The 17,722-nt window shown below is 40.9% G+C and overlaps 1 protein-coding gene across 3 annotated transcripts in view; it reads right to left on the bottom strand.

The window, feature by feature from the left end:
• The window catches only part of LOC122666216 (actin-related protein 5), a 32,472-nt gene that overhangs the window by 2,564 nt on the left and 12,186 nt on the right, over positions 1–17,722 (bottom strand). For all 3 annotated transcript variants that reach the window (XM_043862368.1, XM_043862376.1, XM_043862384.1), the window contains 3 exons: positions 745–854; positions 557–647; positions 52–480 (listed from right to left, as the gene is read on the bottom strand). In XM_043862368.1, the coding sequence (XP_043718303.1) occupies positions 52–480; positions 557–647; positions 745–854 (630 nt within the window). The remainder of the gene's footprint in view (positions 1–51; positions 481–556; positions 648–744; positions 855–17,722) is intronic.

Below are 17,722 nucleotides of genomic sequence, written 5' to 3'. Positions count from 1 at the left end.
AACGTCACAGAAAGGGCAGAATTATCACAGCCATATATCAAAAGAGCATACCTGCTCAGGGGACAGCACATTGTCAGGGACATTGACAAGAGGAAACTTCTCAGCATTTGAAGGCTCCAGTTTCTCCTCAATTTCAACTTGCTCTCCCTTTGCCTTTCTTAGAGATTGTGTTACCTTAACAACAGCAGACTCAATTTCCTGCTTGGAGCCATAGCCAGTCTCGACCAGGAAAGAGGGAACATCATCCTCTTCCACATTTTCAAGCTGCTGCAAAAGAAATTCCAGACCCTGCAATTCATTTTCCAACTCCGTTATTCTAGAATATCTTTTTGCAGCAGCCATTTCTCTCAGCCGCTGACCTTGTTTCTCCTTTATAGCTGCCTTTCTGGCAATTTCTTCTTCTGATGGTGACTCTTCAATTGGAGGCACCCAAGGAAGCTGCCAACGCCTTGTTTTCTCTTCAGCTTCCTTTTCCCCTTTCTGTCATGACATTGTACTATTTGAACTTCAGTCCATTAGAAGAATAAAACTACAGAAGGAGAAAAAAATTAAATACCTGAAAGATTCTAGCTTCAGAGGCATAGTCCAGAGCTACATAACAGTGCTCCATCTTCAGCTCTTCAACCTTCTCCCATGTAATGCTAGACCTATTTATGTGCAAATTAAAACATGAGCAGGAGCTCAAATACGGAAATAAAGCTCTCCCATTCAGTATAAAGAGAACACAGAAATGGGTCTGCTTACATGTGATTTGGGTGCTTAAGTGACAAAAGTTGTTTCAAGTAATCGGTGACATGGTATCCACCAACATTAGTTCTGGAGCACGCTTCAAAAATGGGCTCACCATCTACAAACTGAAAATGGGAGCAACATAAGTGAAAAGAAATTATACATATCCCTAGGGTTTTGGCCCCATAGTGCATGCTGTAGACACTCATGCATTTGTGTATGTTTATTTATCGAGAAGGTGCTACAAGAAAGTTAGGAAAAATCTTTAATATTTAAGACAAGATTCAGGCTCCTCAAAAACCCTAAATGAAAGGATCAATCAGCTCCAAAGGGGCATTAGGCGATCAATATTACTTAATTATAAACCACAAGTCCACAACAAAATAGATTTGTATATTAAAGATAAAAATTGTAGGTATTAATGTCGAGACTGTCTAAATGGCTCCTTTATAGGTGTATTTAGAACTTGACACCTTCTTTTGATTGCCCCTTGTTTTATTCCCAAAGGTACTTTAACCAAAGGGTAAAATAGGGTTTTCAAAAATAATTTGAAAGTGATTTATCTTTATGTCATTATCAAAAGCTGTCATTGTCTTGCACATTTTTCGAGTACACGAGAAATGATATGATTTACCTTCTTTGAAAGAAAAAAATGCGTTATACTAAAAGGGCAAAAAAATAAAGTTACAAATTATTTGACACCTCAAGGATTGTTAATAAGAAAATCCCATTAATGTATAACAGAACACATGATGGACTCATTTAATATGACAAGCGAACAAGGTGATGATTCTGATGCCTGGTAGGCTGGTACACAGCTTGGGTATGCAGAACAGGTACAGGAAGTCTTGAGGAAATTAATCCAGCTGACCCTTCAAAATTTATTGGCACGATCCCGGGATTCGGAAACCCTTGTTTGGGTAACAAAAGTCCGAGCACAAGAAGGGAATGGCAAACTTGTAATAAACCAGATTTTCCAAGGGTTTACTTGATAGGTAAAGAAGAGAGGATATAAAAGGTATTAGCAATTATAGTTGGAAACAAAACAACTTAAACGACAAAAGGAGTTAATGACAATAGGGAAGGGTAAAATTGAAAAGGGGGGAATAAAGTAAAGAGGTAGAATATCGTGGGGAGGGGGAGTTATCTCCTACCTTACGAAAAGAAAAGAGGAGAAGAGAAAACTAATTATGACTAAAAGAATCAAGAGGGAAGAGGAGGGGTAATAATGGAAAGAGCAAATAAAGGAGGGGATTTACCATATGTCGATAGGTTGTCTTCAACCTTTCAACCAAACAGCAGGAGTTGTAAACCAGCAAGGATTTAGGTGATCTAACTCCTTCACGAGAACACCAATAGGACTGAAATTTCGAAGGGTTCATCTTCAATACCAATCCTTCCAAGAGTGACAAATATGAAGTTGAAATGGCAATCAAGAAGGGAACTGGATGGACCAGAAATTAAATCTCACAGTAAGCTTCAAACCAGTTCTGAGTTTTGTTTGGAATCCCACTACCAGGAGGGTTTTATGGGAAGAGATGCTAGAGGTTAGGTCACCAAAAGAAGACCACCAGTACCCCAAATCTTGGGTTGAAAAGAAGAGGGAAGGGAGGGATCGACATTACCCTTTGTGGGCTACTGTTACTGCTAGGACAGAGAAGGGGTAGAAGAAAGAAGAAGAGATGTGAGAGAGGGGGGAGGGTCGCACAAGCCACACAGGCTTCTTCAAACAACTTTCAATTTCATTCCATTGTCAAAATCTGTCTAATGCATTGGGTTACAAGCATATTTAAAGAAAATAAAGATTCCTACAAATATAAACTAATATAAAGCTAGGAAACTAAGCCACTAGAAAACTAGAATCCTACGTATCTAACTCAAACTAAAACTCCAATAATAACGATAATAAAAAAAAATTAGAAAGAATCCCAAAATAGAAATTAATAAAATCCTAAAATATTCTACTAGACCAAAGACTCAAATTTCGAACCGGTTCTTGGTCGGGGTTCTCAACCTGGTTTGTCCTGGTCCAAGGAAGTGCTCCTGCATCATTTATTCTATGAAAAGACGTGTCCAAAACTGGGTGCAATAACAGGACTTGCCTAAAATGTTCTGTTGAAATAGGCTGCTTACCCGATTGGGGTAAGCAGTCCTAGTTTGATTGGGATTAGTCCTACTAGTCCTAGCTGATTAGGATTAGTCCTAGTCATGTTAGGAGTAGTACTAGTCAGATTGGACTCTTTTCTTTTATTTTATTTTTATTGTTTTATCCTCAGCTGAGTCCTATTCTGGCATTCCTAGTTGTATTAGGAATTCCTAGTAGGACTAGGACTGAGGTGTTATTATTCCTATTTGTACTTTGATCAGTTTACTTCAAGTTACTATAAATAAAGGGGCTTGGGTGATCGATTCTAATCACTCAAGCATTCATTCCAATGCTGTTTACATGGTATCAGAGCCTAATCTAGGAAACAGCTTCTCTCAATTTCAGGTTCTCTCCTCTCTCTTCTTTCTCTTTTTTTTCCTTTTTTTCTTCTCTCCACCACTCTCGGCCTCCTTCTCCACATCAGGGCAGCAACTGTGAGGTGATCTAATGCAATTTTAGTTGCTGCCCTCAATGTCACCTCATTGAAGATCGAAGAACAGCTGGTGTGACCTAAATCTGCCGGCAGGATTATTCCATCCCTGGAGATCGAGCTCTTCTTACACCTGAAGTTTGATTTCTTTTTTTATGGAGATTGTTCCCTGCTTCTATTGGTCTACACCAGCCCTTAGTTGAAGACTGCAGAAGTGTTTGAGATACAGTACTGCACTTTTCTGCAATTTCCTGCAATCAGTTTTTCTGCAATCAAGCTTCTTCCTAAATTTGTCAAAATTTAGGGTTTTTTATTGGCTCATCAGAAAGAGCTAATTTTTGGAGGTTATCTTCCCTGGTATTAGTAGGGAACTCGACCAAGGTTTCAGCCCATTCTGACGGCTGAAAACTCTGCAAATTAAAAACCCATTCGAATCAGTTTTTTTACAGATCTGATTTTTCTGTCTGGCTGAATCATGGGTGACTCAGAGATGACTACTGCTACTTCTGGAGGAGATCAAACTAGGTCTGATTTTCTTCCCTATGCTGCTACCATTAAGCTTGATGGTACAAACTACTTGATTTGGGCCAGATCATTATCCCTAACAGTGGCTGGTAGGGGACTCACTGGCCACCTCACTGGCACCACGAAACAATCTACTGAAGAAGGTGTTGCTCGTACTAAATGGGCTGCCAATGATGCAATGGTAATGTCCTTTGTTCTGAACTCTATGACCACTGACCTCTAGTCAGTATCTTCTCCTTGACACTGCTACACAGATATGGACAGCTGTCAAGGGCACTTATGGTCGTTCAGGAAGTGGTGCTCAGGTTTATGAAATCAGGAAGACACTCCAAACCACTACTCAGAAGGAGATGTCTGTCACCAAATACTATGCTGCCCTCAAATGTTTATGGCAGCAATTGGATCACTATGCTCGGTTTCAGCCTACTACTACTGTTGATATTACTGCCTACCACACCTATGTAGACCAATTCCGTGTCTATGATTTCCTGGCTGGCCTCAATGATGACTATGATCCTATTAGGGTGCAAGTCCTTGGACGGGTTCCTTTCCCCACTTTAGAGGAGACTTTTTCTTATGTTCACAGTGAAGAGACACGACGTGCTGCCATGATGGTTACTCCCAAAGTTGAGAGATCAGCCTTACAGACTGCTGGCCCCACTCTTGTTGCTTCTTCTGACAGTGTTGCTGCTTCTACTCCCAAAGAGCCTGTTAAGTGTGAGCATTGTCACAAACCATATCACACTAAGGCTCAGTGTTGGAAATTATATGGAAAGCCAGCTGATTTTGAGGCCAAACGTGGTCGTGCTAAGTCTAAAAACAAAGCCAATCATACTGAAAGTGTAGCTCCAACTCCCACTGCAGACATTGGTTTCTCCTAGGAAGAACTCCAGGCTTTGCGTCGTATGTTGAACACATCAACTGCCTCTACTATGTCTGCTGCCAATTCAGGTTCCTTCTTTGCCCGTACAGGTATTTCTTTTGCTGGTCATTGTGCATCAGTAGTATCCACTCCATGGATCATTGACTCCGGTGCTACTAATCACATGACAGGTTCTTCTAGCCTTTTTAATACATATTCTCCTGCCTCTGGTAAGGATAAAGTCAAAATTGCTGATGGGTCCCTCTCCTCCATCTCAGGGAAAGGATCCATTGGTTGTTCTCCTTCCCTTACACTGTCATCTGTGTTGCATATTCCCAAATTTACAACTAACCTTCTTTCCATTAGCAGTATCACTAAATCCCTAAATTGTAAAGTGACCTTTTTTCCCACTCACTGTGTTTTTCAGGAACTGGACTCGGGGAAGACGATTGGATCGGGTAAAGTGCATGGCGGATTGTACCTGCTTGATGGCGATCCTACTCCGGCTTTGCCTTCGGCATCTTTCTCTTCTGATTTACATAAATGGCACTCTAGACTAGGCCATCCCCCCTTAGGTACTTTATCAAATTTATTTCCAGCATTAGTTAAAGACTGTAATAAGGAAGATTTTTTTTGTGAGCCTTGTGTCTTGGCTAAACAGATGCGTTCAACTTATCCTATTTCTAATAAATGATCCTCTTCCTTATTTCATATTGTTCATACTGATGTGTGGGGGTCTAGTAGGAAAGCTTCCCTAACTGGCCATCGGTGGTATGTCACTTTCATTGACTGCTATTCTAGGTTCACTTGGGTTTACCTTATGCACACAAAGAGTGAAGTTTTTTTATGTTTTCAACACTTTCATCAAATGATTAAGACCCAGTTTAATGCCACTCTTCAAATTTTGAGGAGTGACAATGGGAAAGAGTATATGGAAGGTCAGTTCCAAAAATACCTTGCTACACATGGAATCCTCCATCAGACCAGCTGTGTCGACACTCCAGCCCAAAATGGTGTGGCTGAGAGAAAAAACCGCCACCTCCTGGAGGAGGCTAGGGCCCTTATGTTTGCTCGCACTGTCCCTTCCCTTTATTGGGGGGATGCTGTCCTTACTGCAGCCTATTTAATTAATAGGTTGCCCAGTCGGGTTCTTCTTTCAAAAGCCCCTATTGAGCTATTACTTGGCTTTTTTTCCTTTATAGTCTCACCTAAGGTGTTTGGATGCGTTTGTTATGCTAGGGATACAAGGTCCCCTGATAAACTTGACCCACGTAGCCTCCGCTGCATTTTCTTGGGTTATTCTGCTACCCAAAATGGGTACAAATGTTACTACCCTCCATCCCACAGGACTTTTGTCAGCATGGATGTTGTCTTTCATGAACATGTTCCATATTATGTGTCCCCACCTCTTCAGGGGGAGAGTGTTAGTGAAGATGTGCTGACTATTGACTCTCCACCTCCACTTCAGTCTGTTTACCATGAGTCTGAACCAGTTCGGCCTGCCCCTAGTACTCCCCCTGAGGCAGGGGAAGAGGTTCCTACACAGGGGGGGACCATTTCTATTTAGGGGGAGCAATCTACCCCAGTCCAGACTCCTATCCAAAGGACTATTAGTGAATTTCAGAGGAGGATTGATGCCAGTAATGTGAAGACCTATGCAAGGAAACATAAGCAGGTTCAATCAACTGTTGCTCCAGTACCCATCCAATTGCCGAACCCAGATCCAGAACCTGCCTCTCCACCTGGTAATGATCCTGACTTACCTATTGGCTATTGCTCTTCGCAAAGGTGTCAGAACTTGCACTCAGCATCCCATATCTCATGTTGTTTCTTATGATTCCCTTTCCCCATCCTTTCGTGCCTTTATTTCCTCTCTTTCTTCTGTTCGTATTCCTAACAATTGGCAGGAAGCTTTATCAGACGGAAAGTGGAAGGCAGCTATGATGGAAGAAATGGACGCCTTGAAGAAAAATAACACATGGGAACTTGTGGTTCTTCCACCTGGGAAGAAAACCGTTGGATGTAAATGGGTGTTTGTAGTGAAACAGAAGGTGGATGGCACTGTGGATAGGTATAAAGCACGACTCGTGGCCAAGGGGTTCACTCAGACATACGGCATTGATTACCAGGAAACTTTTGCACCTGTTGCAAAGTTAAATATTGTTCGTGTGCTATTATCTTGTGCAGTCAACCTTGGATGGGATTTGCAGCAGCTAGATGTAAAAAATGCCTTCCTAAATGGAACACTGGATGAGGAGGTGTATATGGACATTCCACCAGGGTTCTCTTGTGACAGAAACCAAGGAAAAATATGCAGACTGAAGCGCGCACTTTATGGGCTGAAGCAGTCACCTCGAGCATGGTTTGGCCGGTTCCACAAGGCCATGATTTCTGTGGGCTAGAAGCAGAGTAATGCTGATCACACACTCTTTATAAAGAAGGTTGGTGAAAAACTCACTGTTCTTATAGTCTACGTTGATGATATAGTGGTTACTGGCAATGATGGTGATGAGATCAGACGGTTGAAGACCTTCCTTGGACAAGAATTTGAGATTAAAGATCTAGGAAAACTACGATACTTTCTTGGGATTGAAGTAGCCAGATCTTCTAAAGGCATTTTTCTCTCCCAAAGGAAGTATGTCCTAGACTTATTGGCTGAGACCGGGTTGCTAGGTGTCATCCTTCGGATACTCCTATGGACCCTCTTGTTCGACTCAAGGAGAAAGAGGGTGAGCCTCGTTGATAAAGGCCGGTACCAAAGACTTGTAGGGAAGCTGATTTATCTTTCACACACGCGTCCTGACATTGCTGTCGCCGTGAGTACTGTGAGCCAGTTTATGCATGATCCCTACTCTTCTCATATGGAGGCTGTTCTTCGTATCTTGCACTATTTGAAGTTAGCTCCTGGAAAAGGAATTCTTTTGTCTACGCATGGTCATCTACGGATAGAAGCATACACCGATGCTTGATTGGGCTGGTTCACTGATCGGAAGTCTATTTCTGGTATTGCTCCTTTGTAAGTGGAAATCTTGTCACATGGCGAGCAAGAAGCAAAATGTGGTTGCTCGTTCTAGTGCCGAAGCTGAGTTTCGAGCTATGGCACAAGGTATTTGTGAGTTACTATGGCTTAAAGGTTTGCTACAAGATCTTAGTGTTCCTATTCGTCTTCCTATGATGCTTGCATCTTGTGACAACAAGGTGCCATCAGCATAGCACACAACCCAATGACAGATGATCGTACCAAGCATGTTGAGGTGGATAGGCATTTCATCAAAGAGAAGTTAGAAGTCGGCTGATTTGTATTCCCTTTGTGACATCTCATGGATCAACTTGCCGATATCTTCACCAAGGGATTGTCTAGAAAATTGTTTCATCCCAATCTAGTCAAGTTGGGCATGATCGACATCTTTGCTCCAACTTGAGGGGGAGTGTTGAAATTGGCTGCTTACCCCTGCTTACCCGATTGGGGTAAGCAGTCCTAGTTTGATTGGGATTAGTCCTACTAGTCCTAGCTGATTAGGATTAGTCCTAGTCATGTTAGGAGTAGTACTAGTCAGATTGGATTCTTTTATTTTATTTTATTTTTATTGTTTTATCCTCAGCTGAGTCCTATTCTGGCATTCCTAGTTGTATTAGGAATTCCTAGTAGGACTAGGACTGAGGTGTTATTATTCCTATTTGTACTTTGATCAGTTTACTTCAAGTTACTATAAATAAAGGGGCTTGGGTGATCGATTCTAATCACTCAAGCATTCATTCCAATGCTGTTTACATGTTCCAAATAAGGGATTAATCACTAAAGAGGAGGGTTAATATCATTATTCTTCTTGAGTCGTACCCAAGTGTCCAACCAGTGTTTGTGTGTGGCAGTGTTGCACACATATCCAATTCCCATACTGTTTTGTTCTATCAAGATGGGCACTCCAGAGTTAAATAAAGTTCAAGGTAACAGAGGCAGTATTTGTTGACCAACTTTATCTTAACTGATACATCTTGGCTACCCAGTGTCATACTGTCATTGACTAGTCATGTGAATTACTGTACCAACTTCCCTTTAACTGATTCTTCTTCTTGGTACCATTTGAATATTAAAAAGGGCGTACTCAGTGCACGGGGCTCCTGCCACTACGGGGCCTTGGGAGGGTCATAATGTAAGCAGCCTTACTCCCGGTTTGTGGAGAGGCTGTTTCTCGACTCAAGCCCACAACCATTTGGTCGCAATGTAGCAACCTTACCGTTGCGCTGAGGTCCACCCTCTAAAAAATACGTTAGTATTAGCTTGTAAAGAATTTGATGGGCTAATCAGGAGCAGTTTATCTTCCAGCCGGGATTTCTTGTTGTACAACATATAACTTTGTTTTTATTTTCTTTGGTGATTGTTGAAATTCACTTGCATAGCTCATATAGGTTTTTTCCTCCTTTTTTTAGGGGGGAGGGTGGGGAAGGAGAGGGTTAGGCAGATATCGTACTAATTGTAATTACATCTATGTTGATAGATGAAAATTGTGTGTTGTTGCTGATCAAGAAAAAAGAAAGGGACCAAATCCATAAAGAAAAATAGTGGTCTATGAAAACACAATCAGACTAATAATCTAACAAAAAAGGTAAATCAAATAGCTGACTTCTAATCTAGGAAAAAAATGCAACAGGAGGCAAATTCAGGAACCAAATTTCAAAACTTATTTTCAAGAACACAGAGAATGGTCTTCTCACCCAAATCTCTTTGAACCCCATCTTCATGGGGCTGGCCCATATCAAGTGAAATTTTCAATTGAATTCCATTGGTTTTGATCTTTAGACTTCACTACAAGGTTAAGGAGATCCAATCTAGGTATGGAACTTGAACCCAAAATGAATCATCAGAATTGGATACAACTCAATTACTCAACTCAACTAAAGCCTGATTGCAACTAAATAGGGTGGGCCACACAGATCTTGTTTCAACATTCAACTTTGTACAAAGCAATAGTTGTTGTTGATCCTAATCCATGCATCTTTTCTCACCACATCTCCCAAGGTCATTTTAGGCCTGCCCCTTGCTTTTCAAGCTCCTCCAAAATCATCAGGAATGGTTATACTCTGATTTTGTCCAGGTGACAAATTTCGTATTACAAAGCAGTGGAAGTGATGCAGATAAATCAGCAAAAGTGTTCTTATTTTAGTGGAAATAAGCCTTGGGTTAGGTTCTATACATTTTGGGCCTCCAGTCCAATGGGTTTTCTTTGTAATAGACCACTTTAATGGGCCTATATTAGGAGTAGGAAGTAGGACTAGATTTACTTTATTAGGTTAGTTTAAGTTCTATTTCAGTCTAATACCTTGCGTAGATGGTTTGCTTTCATGTTTCCTTTTTGTTTTAAGTTTCCCATTTGCTATGTAAGTTGGGTTAGACAAGTCTCTTACTTAGCTAAGGAGTCTTTCTTTTACATAAACAGCTTGTAGCCTATTTTGGCATCCAACAATTTTGATTAATGAAGTTATGGCTATTACCTTTTGCTGCTGTGAAATTAAGGGCCTCTTTGGTATCACTTTTCATTTTCATTATTCAAAAAAAGTGATGCAGATCCTACCCTCCTCGAATTGAAGAGGCCACCCTAAGCCTAGGGTTTTAGTAGGAGCCTTAGTTTAGTTTATTTAAGTTCTATACTTAGTTTTATTTTTATGTTGTTAATTGAACCAATTTAAATTGGTTGCATCCAATTGGTTCAATTGGTTTAGTTTAAGTGATTATTCTTGATTGGCTAGTAGGATCTTATATCCTATTGGTTGTTGAAGAATTTTAGTTGTTTTAAGTGATTTTATTAGTTTTTCTTTTAGTTGGTCAGTTGGGCTGGATTAGGACTCTATTTTGAGTCTATTTCAGTTTCCTAGTCAGTTTACTTAGTAGGTTGAAGAATGGGTTAGGCCTTTCCTTTTTAGTGTAGGAGTCTAATTTTGAGTCTTTTATATAAGGTTCTAAGGGGGTCAAGTATTGAACACGAATTTGATTAATAAAAAATATTGTTTTGCTGCTGTCTTTGCTGCTCCTGCTTCTCTCTTCACAGACTGTCTTGTGTGTCATATCAAGACACCCCCTTGTGAGTATATCAAGGTTGAAGGACTGGAATCCCCAGTGACTCCTTGCATCTTGTAGATCGAGAGGTCCTCTCTTAACTTTTCTTCAATCTGCTACTGTTGGAGATCAGTGTTAATTCAAGTAAATAGTTTTATAATTCTGCAATTTCATTCCTCTTCTTAATCCTCCACTTAACCCTAATCGATTCCCATAACTCTAGCCTCACTCCATCTCAGTTGCAGCCCAATCTGTCCATCAAAACCCTAAATCCAATTCTGCCCTAAATTGCAGAATTTCGTAACTCATCCAAACCCTAACTTCTTTATACCAAAATAACCCCCTAGACCTGCCCATTAAAACCGTATAAAACCCTTTCCCAAAATCCACCCCTAAACCCTAGATCCTAAAAACACTCCATTTTTACAAGGCCTCTAACCCGAAACCCTAGATTTCCAACTTCATCCAAATCAATCCAAACCTACACCAATAGACTCCTAAAAACCTGCACATCCTTACCAAATAAAACCCTAGCTCAAAACCCTAACCCTAACCCTAACCCTAACCCTAATTCTATCCTAATTAGCCTAAGCTATCCCAATCGGCCAGCCTTTTTTGGTGATCCTATTACCCTGGTTCCTAGTGGGACTACTCCTACCTAGGACTACATTAAATTGGTATCAGAGCCATGGACGAACATGGCAACCCTGTTGTTGATCCAACACTACCACCCCCACCTAATCCCATGGCTGCAATCATGGACATGCTCCATAAGATCAGTGATCGATTACAGATTGTAGAACAAAGGCAGACTGTGCCTCTTGTAACTAACCCTCTATATGTGGAGGAGGACAGGTTTCAAGTTCACTCTGAGGTACATGGAACTCTAGGAAGGAACCGACATCACAGAGATCATTCCAGAGGTCATAGAGACTACAGAGATCACTCTAGGAACCGTGGAGATCACAGGGACAGAAGAAGACATGACAGAGATTACAGGGATCGACATAGGTATGACAGAGATGACTACAAAGAAGATAGGGACAGAACTAGAGAAGAACCTCGAAGACCTAACTTTGAGGAATATATGAGATCCTACTTCACTGGAGATGAAGCTACTAATAGGAGGTACAATACGCAGAAAGTCAAACTCGAGCTGAAGGAGTTTGATGGGAACCGTGATCCCCAGGTGTTCTATGACTGACTTGCTGCCCTGGATGATTATTTTGACTGGTATGACTTGCCTGAAGATTGAAAGATGAGACTGGCACATACCAAGTTGATTGGCCCTGCCCGAGAATGGTGGCGAAAGACAGAGAGGGACATGGAACGTGAAGGTGTTGCACCTACTAATTGGGAAGATATGAGGTATGATTTGAAAGAGAAATACTTGCCTAGACATTACAGAGCTCAGATGCAAGATCAATTTAGCTCCCTACGGCAAGGGACTATGACTGTAGCTGAGTACATGCAGTAGTTCGATGCTCTTTCTTCTCGTACTGACACCAGAGAAAGTGATACTCAGATGCTGTCTCGATTTCGGCTGGGATTGAGATCAGACATTATTAAAGCTATTGGAGGTGCTGACGTTCTGGACATCAAGGACTGTTTCGAGAAGGCATTGAAGGCTGAAGAATTATTGGCTGGAAATAGAAGATTTGATTCATCCACTGAAGGTACCAACAAAACTTTTTCAGCATTTTAGTCTACTATCAATGGTCACAATCGAGCTGGAAACTGTACTGTTGGTCCTACTCAATCAGGCTACTCTGTTGGTAGTTCTTCCCGCTCTACAGCCCCTCCATGTGCTGATCATAAAGGTAAAGCTACCATGGACAGCAATGAACCCCACAAGCGTTTCCACTGCAATGAGCTTGGGCACTATGCCAAAGAATGCCCACAAAAGCATAGACCTGTTAATGTGGCTGCCAAGGCAGAGGAAACCCCTGAAGGGAACGATGAGCAAGGTATATATGCACTACCCCCTGATAGTGATGACGACTTAGAAGGTTACTTTGAAGATATAGATGGTGGTGCTCGAGGTGTCCATATGATTGCTCCAATTCTCACGGATGATGTGGTTGATTGTGAAGAGTAATTGGGAGCATTTCACAGGAAGACAATGATAAGCGAGTCGCTGCCCTTGAAGAAGTGGAGCTCGATGAGAAGGTTATCAACATTGAAGACTTTATGGAGGTTGAACACATTGATTTTGTGATGCCCCCTTGGTTCTTCAAAGAGAAGGCTCCACGACTTGAAGACCATATTCCCACTGTTCCAACCTCTACGGAATTCTACCAGGGAAGTGTTGAAGCTGCTGCCCATATGTTGCTTCCCTTTCCTCATCACAAAGTCCGTGGACGAGTTTCGTCACACAAGCATCGCACTTGGACTCATGCTATTGATGACAAGAACCGTAGCCCCAAGTTGTCGGAGTGTTGCTGGAATTTTACCCATTCATCGGAGATGAATGTTTCTAAGTCGGGGAGAGTTGATGCAGATCCTACCCTCCTCGAATTGAAGAAGCCACCCTAAGTCTAGGATTTTAGTAGGAGCCTTAGTTTAGTTTATTTAAGTTCTATACTTAGTTTTATTTTTATGTTGTTAATTGAACCGGTTCAAATTGGTTGCATCCAATTGGTTCAATTGGTTTAGTTTAAGTGATTATTTCTGATTGGCTAGTAGGATCTTATATCCTATTGGTTGTTGAAGAATTTTAGTTGTTTTAAGTGATTTTATTAATTTTTCTTTTAGTTGTTCAGTTGGGCTGGATTAGGACTCTATTTTGAGTCTATTTCAGTTTCCTAGTCAGTTTACGTTACCTAGTAGGTTGAGGAATGGGTTAGGCCTTTCCATTTTAGTATAGGAGTCTAATTTTGAGTCTTTTATATAAGGTTCTAAGGGGGTCGAGTATTGAACACGAATTTGATTAATAAAAAATATTGTTTTGCTGCTGTCTTTGCTGCTACTGCTTCTCTCTTCACAGACTGTCTTGTGTGCCATATCAAGACCCCCCCTTGTGAGTAATATCAAGGTTGAAGGACTGGAATCCCCAGTGACTCCTTGCATCTTGTAGATCGGGAGGTCCTCTCTTAGCTTTTCTTCAAGCTGCAACTGTTGGAGATCAGTGTTAATTTAAGTAATGAATTTTATAATTCTGCAATTTCATTCCTCTTCTTAATCCTCCACTTAACCCTAATTGATTCCCATAACCCTAGCCTCACTCTAAAATCTGTTCAGCCTTATCCCTCCACTCGATCTCAGTTGCAGCCCAATCTGTCCATCAAAACCCAAAATCCAATTCTGCCCTAAATTGCAGAATTTCGTAACTCGTCCAAACCCAAACTTCTTTATACCAAAATAACCCCCTAGACCTGCCCATCCAAACCCAAGCTTCTTTATACCCTATAAACCCCTTTCCCAAAATCCACCCCTAAACCCTAGATCCTGAAAACACTCCATTTTTACAAGGCCTCTAACCCGAAACCCTAGATTGCCAACTTCATCCAAATCAATCCAAACCTACACCAATAGACTCCTAAAAACCTGCACATCATTACCAAATAAAACCCTAGCTCGAAACCTTAACCCTAACCCTAATTCTGCCCTTATTAGCCTAAGCTGTCCCAATCGGCCAGACTTGTTTGGTGATCCTATTACCCTGGTTCCTAGTGGGACTACTCCTACTTAGGACTACATTAAAAAGTCATTAATAAAAATCATTTTTGATAAAAATGAAAAACTGTTTGGTAGCTACTGGACATAAAAGAAATAGAATGAGAAACCGTTTGGTAACTACCTGTGTAAATAATTTTCATAACATTTTTTAAGTGGTGGGTGAAGAGATCTCTTCACCCATCTTCTTCCCCAAATCAACTCTATTAGAGAAGCAAAGTAACAGTTTCTTTTATCTTCTCCAATGCGTCGACGACTTTGAATCTCCATATAATATTTGAAAAAATTGAAGGGAAAGAGAGACCCGAAAACAACCATCTTTTTTTAAACCTCACAATTTCTCTGAAAAACGACACCTGAAAAATGGTCTAACTTCTAAGACACTTTGCCAATTCAAACTGCTTGCTTTTCCTTTCTTGAATTCTGTTGATTCCATCTTACTTCCTCCCTTTTTCTTCATTATCTCTATTTCTTTCTCACTGTTCAACGCGCGCACTCAGTTTTGATTAGTGCAACAGCTGGATTCTGGTTATCATTCCTGGTCTGGGTTCTTGACTTTTTTTTTGGTTATCATTCCTCAATCAGATTTTCCTTGAAATTGAGTCCAAGACCTGAATCCCAGTACTAGAATCCAAATTGGATTTTTTTTTCTCCTCTTTTTCACCTACAATATCAGTTTCAGCTTTGAAAATCTGATTTGGGCTCTTCCGAATATCCCAAATCTTCCAAAAATATGCTCCAAAGTTCTTAGTATTGAGTATTGACCCATTCATCTCTCTTGAAAGTGTGAATTCGAGGTGTACGAAGATATGGGTATCTGTTTTGGTAAGGAAAAGGTTCCAGAACCAATTAAACCAAGTGCTAATGGGTACAAATCAGTTGGCGGCAGTGGCGGAGGGGGAGGAGGTGTGGCAAGGCATCAACAGAGAACTCAGTCCAAAAGCTCCTGCCCAGCAAATCCACACGATACCAGAAAAGCGATCAGCCCCTTCATTTCCGCCTGCCCTTTCCCCATTAAAGCAGCCTCCTTTGCAGACCCTTCGACAAGATCGTCAATAATATCAATACCAAATGTAACATTGGTTGTTGGAAGGAGGAGGGGCCTTGTCTATAAATAAAAGAAAATGTCTATTTTACCCCCCATATTTGGGACATATGAGCACATGCTCATTAAAGAGCGAAAAAATGAAGGAAAAACAGATTTTGGCCATAATCCATAATAGACTCTTGAGTCTATTATCATTTTGGGGGTGTTTTCAATTATTTTAATTAAAAACAAGTTTCAAAAGTGATACCAAACACATGAAAAAATGAAAAATTATTAGAAAATGAAAATTAAAAGTGATACCAAAGAGGCCCTAAGCTGTTGTGAGACTCAGTGAAGAGAGAGAAACTATAGGATTAGAGAGATTCTAATCTAGGCCTATTGGTGGGAAACCAAAGGTCATATCCTTCTTCCTATGTTCTGTTTCTTCTCCAAGTAAGTATTATTTCTGCCGATATTATTCAAGCTTGCTAGAAGTAGTTTGATTCTGAGATTTTGGAAGGGTTTTAATCTACTGTTATTGCAGGTTAATTGCTGTTATTAGTGGGTTTTAAATCACGTCAGAGAACCACCAACTAGAAGCTGGTGGCAGCTCTGTTTTGGGCCTTATTTGGCTGAACTCAATATTGAGGATACAAGGGACGCCAGCTAGCAGATTGCCCCCATCTCTTGGCGCATTAAAGGTCCTCCTATAAGGGTCTCCCGACCAGCCATTGGGGCTGATTTGGTCCCTTGATCTGGAGATCTCTGAAATCTCCTAAATCTGTCCTATTTTAATTCCAGATTTGATTATTTGAGGTGTGCGCAATCGGACCATTAAAACATTGTTGTATCCTAAGGTTTTTTTTTTAACAGTCTATGATAAAAAAAAAAAAAGGGCATACCCAGTGCACGAGGTTCCCGCCTCTAAAGGGTCTGGGGAGGGTCATAATGTACGCAGCCTTACCCCTGCTTTCGCAAAGTGGCTGTGTCCAGACTTGAACCCGTGACCACTTGGTCACAATGGAGCAACCTTTACTGTTGCACCAAGGCCCACCCTCTTTTAACAGTCTATGATCATTGACCAGAATTTGAGATCCATTCCAATAAAAGGTTGACTCTAACCTTAACAGTTGACCTAAATACTGCCTTAAGGGTTTTAATGTAGTTCTAGATTGCTAGGATACCAACTCGAAGCCAATAATCAGGATCTGCTATGAACTAGGTAAATCAGCTAGGTCAAAATATGCGTAAATTGTCAAATTAGGGTTAGGGTTTGATGGGACCTAGGGTTTGAAGGTAGGGTTAGGTAAGTTGATGTAGGGGAATCTATCAGTGAAGGTTTTGTTAAGTTTTAATGGATTTAAGAGCGTAAAAACTTGGATTGGCAGCAATTTAGATTTAGGGTTTTGGGGTTTTAAAAAGTGGACGATGAGGGAATCTAGGATTTAGGATGGTCACCTAGGGCAGGGGTTTGGATCGAGCTTCCCTAATGGGGAATGGGACACTCGGTCAGAATATGGAAGTTTCTGATGGTAAGAATATGCTGGGCAGAAAGTAGATTTGGGGAAATTGGAAACAAAAGGGGGAATGTTAGGGTTAAGTGGTTTAGAGGATTAGGAGACGAAAGGTTGGGGATGGGAAGATTCAAACTCACGGTTGTTGCAGAGAATCCTTGGCAGCAGATCTTGAACTAGAACTTGAAAGTAGCTTCAATAGAACCACCCGGGCTTCACACCGTAAGGTGTCAATTGGATCAAACACCAATCCCACCAGCCTTGATCAGACACAAGACTAAAACACCAATGTTGAAAACAAGGTTGCAGAGCAGCTTCAAAGAGAGTCAAATTTTCAGAGGTAAAGTATCCCTCTTCCACAATTTTATTACTTATATAATGTGGCCATAGGCCTTACTCCTAAGTCCTAACCAGCCTAGGAGAAGGGTCCCCCCTAGCTGAGCTCTATTTACAATACTCCTGAAGTCATGTGACTAACTTAAGTTGGTCACATGACACTTAAATAAAAAATACAATTAAATAAAAGATAACTTAAATTGAACCACTGGTTCAACCAGCTCTGGACCGGTTCAATTTATTACATGAAAAATAAACTAAGTATGGAAACTTCTAAGCAACTAACTACAAATACTACTTGGAGAGCTTCTTCTTCTTCTTCTTCTTCTTCTTCTTGCGGGTGTAGTGCTTCAGTTCTGCATCAGGTTTTCTTGAGATCTAGTAAAAGTGGTGTGTAACCTGAACCTAGGGTTCATCCTACCCGCA

Source organism: Telopea speciosissima, chromosome 1 (assembly GCF_018873765.1).
Source record: "Telopea speciosissima isolate NSW1024214 ecotype Mountain lineage chromosome 1, Tspe_v1, whole genome shotgun sequence".
In the NCBI taxonomy this organism is placed as follows: domain Eukaryota; kingdom Viridiplantae; phylum Streptophyta; class Magnoliopsida; order Proteales; family Proteaceae; genus Telopea; species Telopea speciosissima.
The sequence above is the reverse complement of the archived record's forward strand: the minus strand, read 5'-3'. Positions and strand labels throughout refer to the sequence as shown.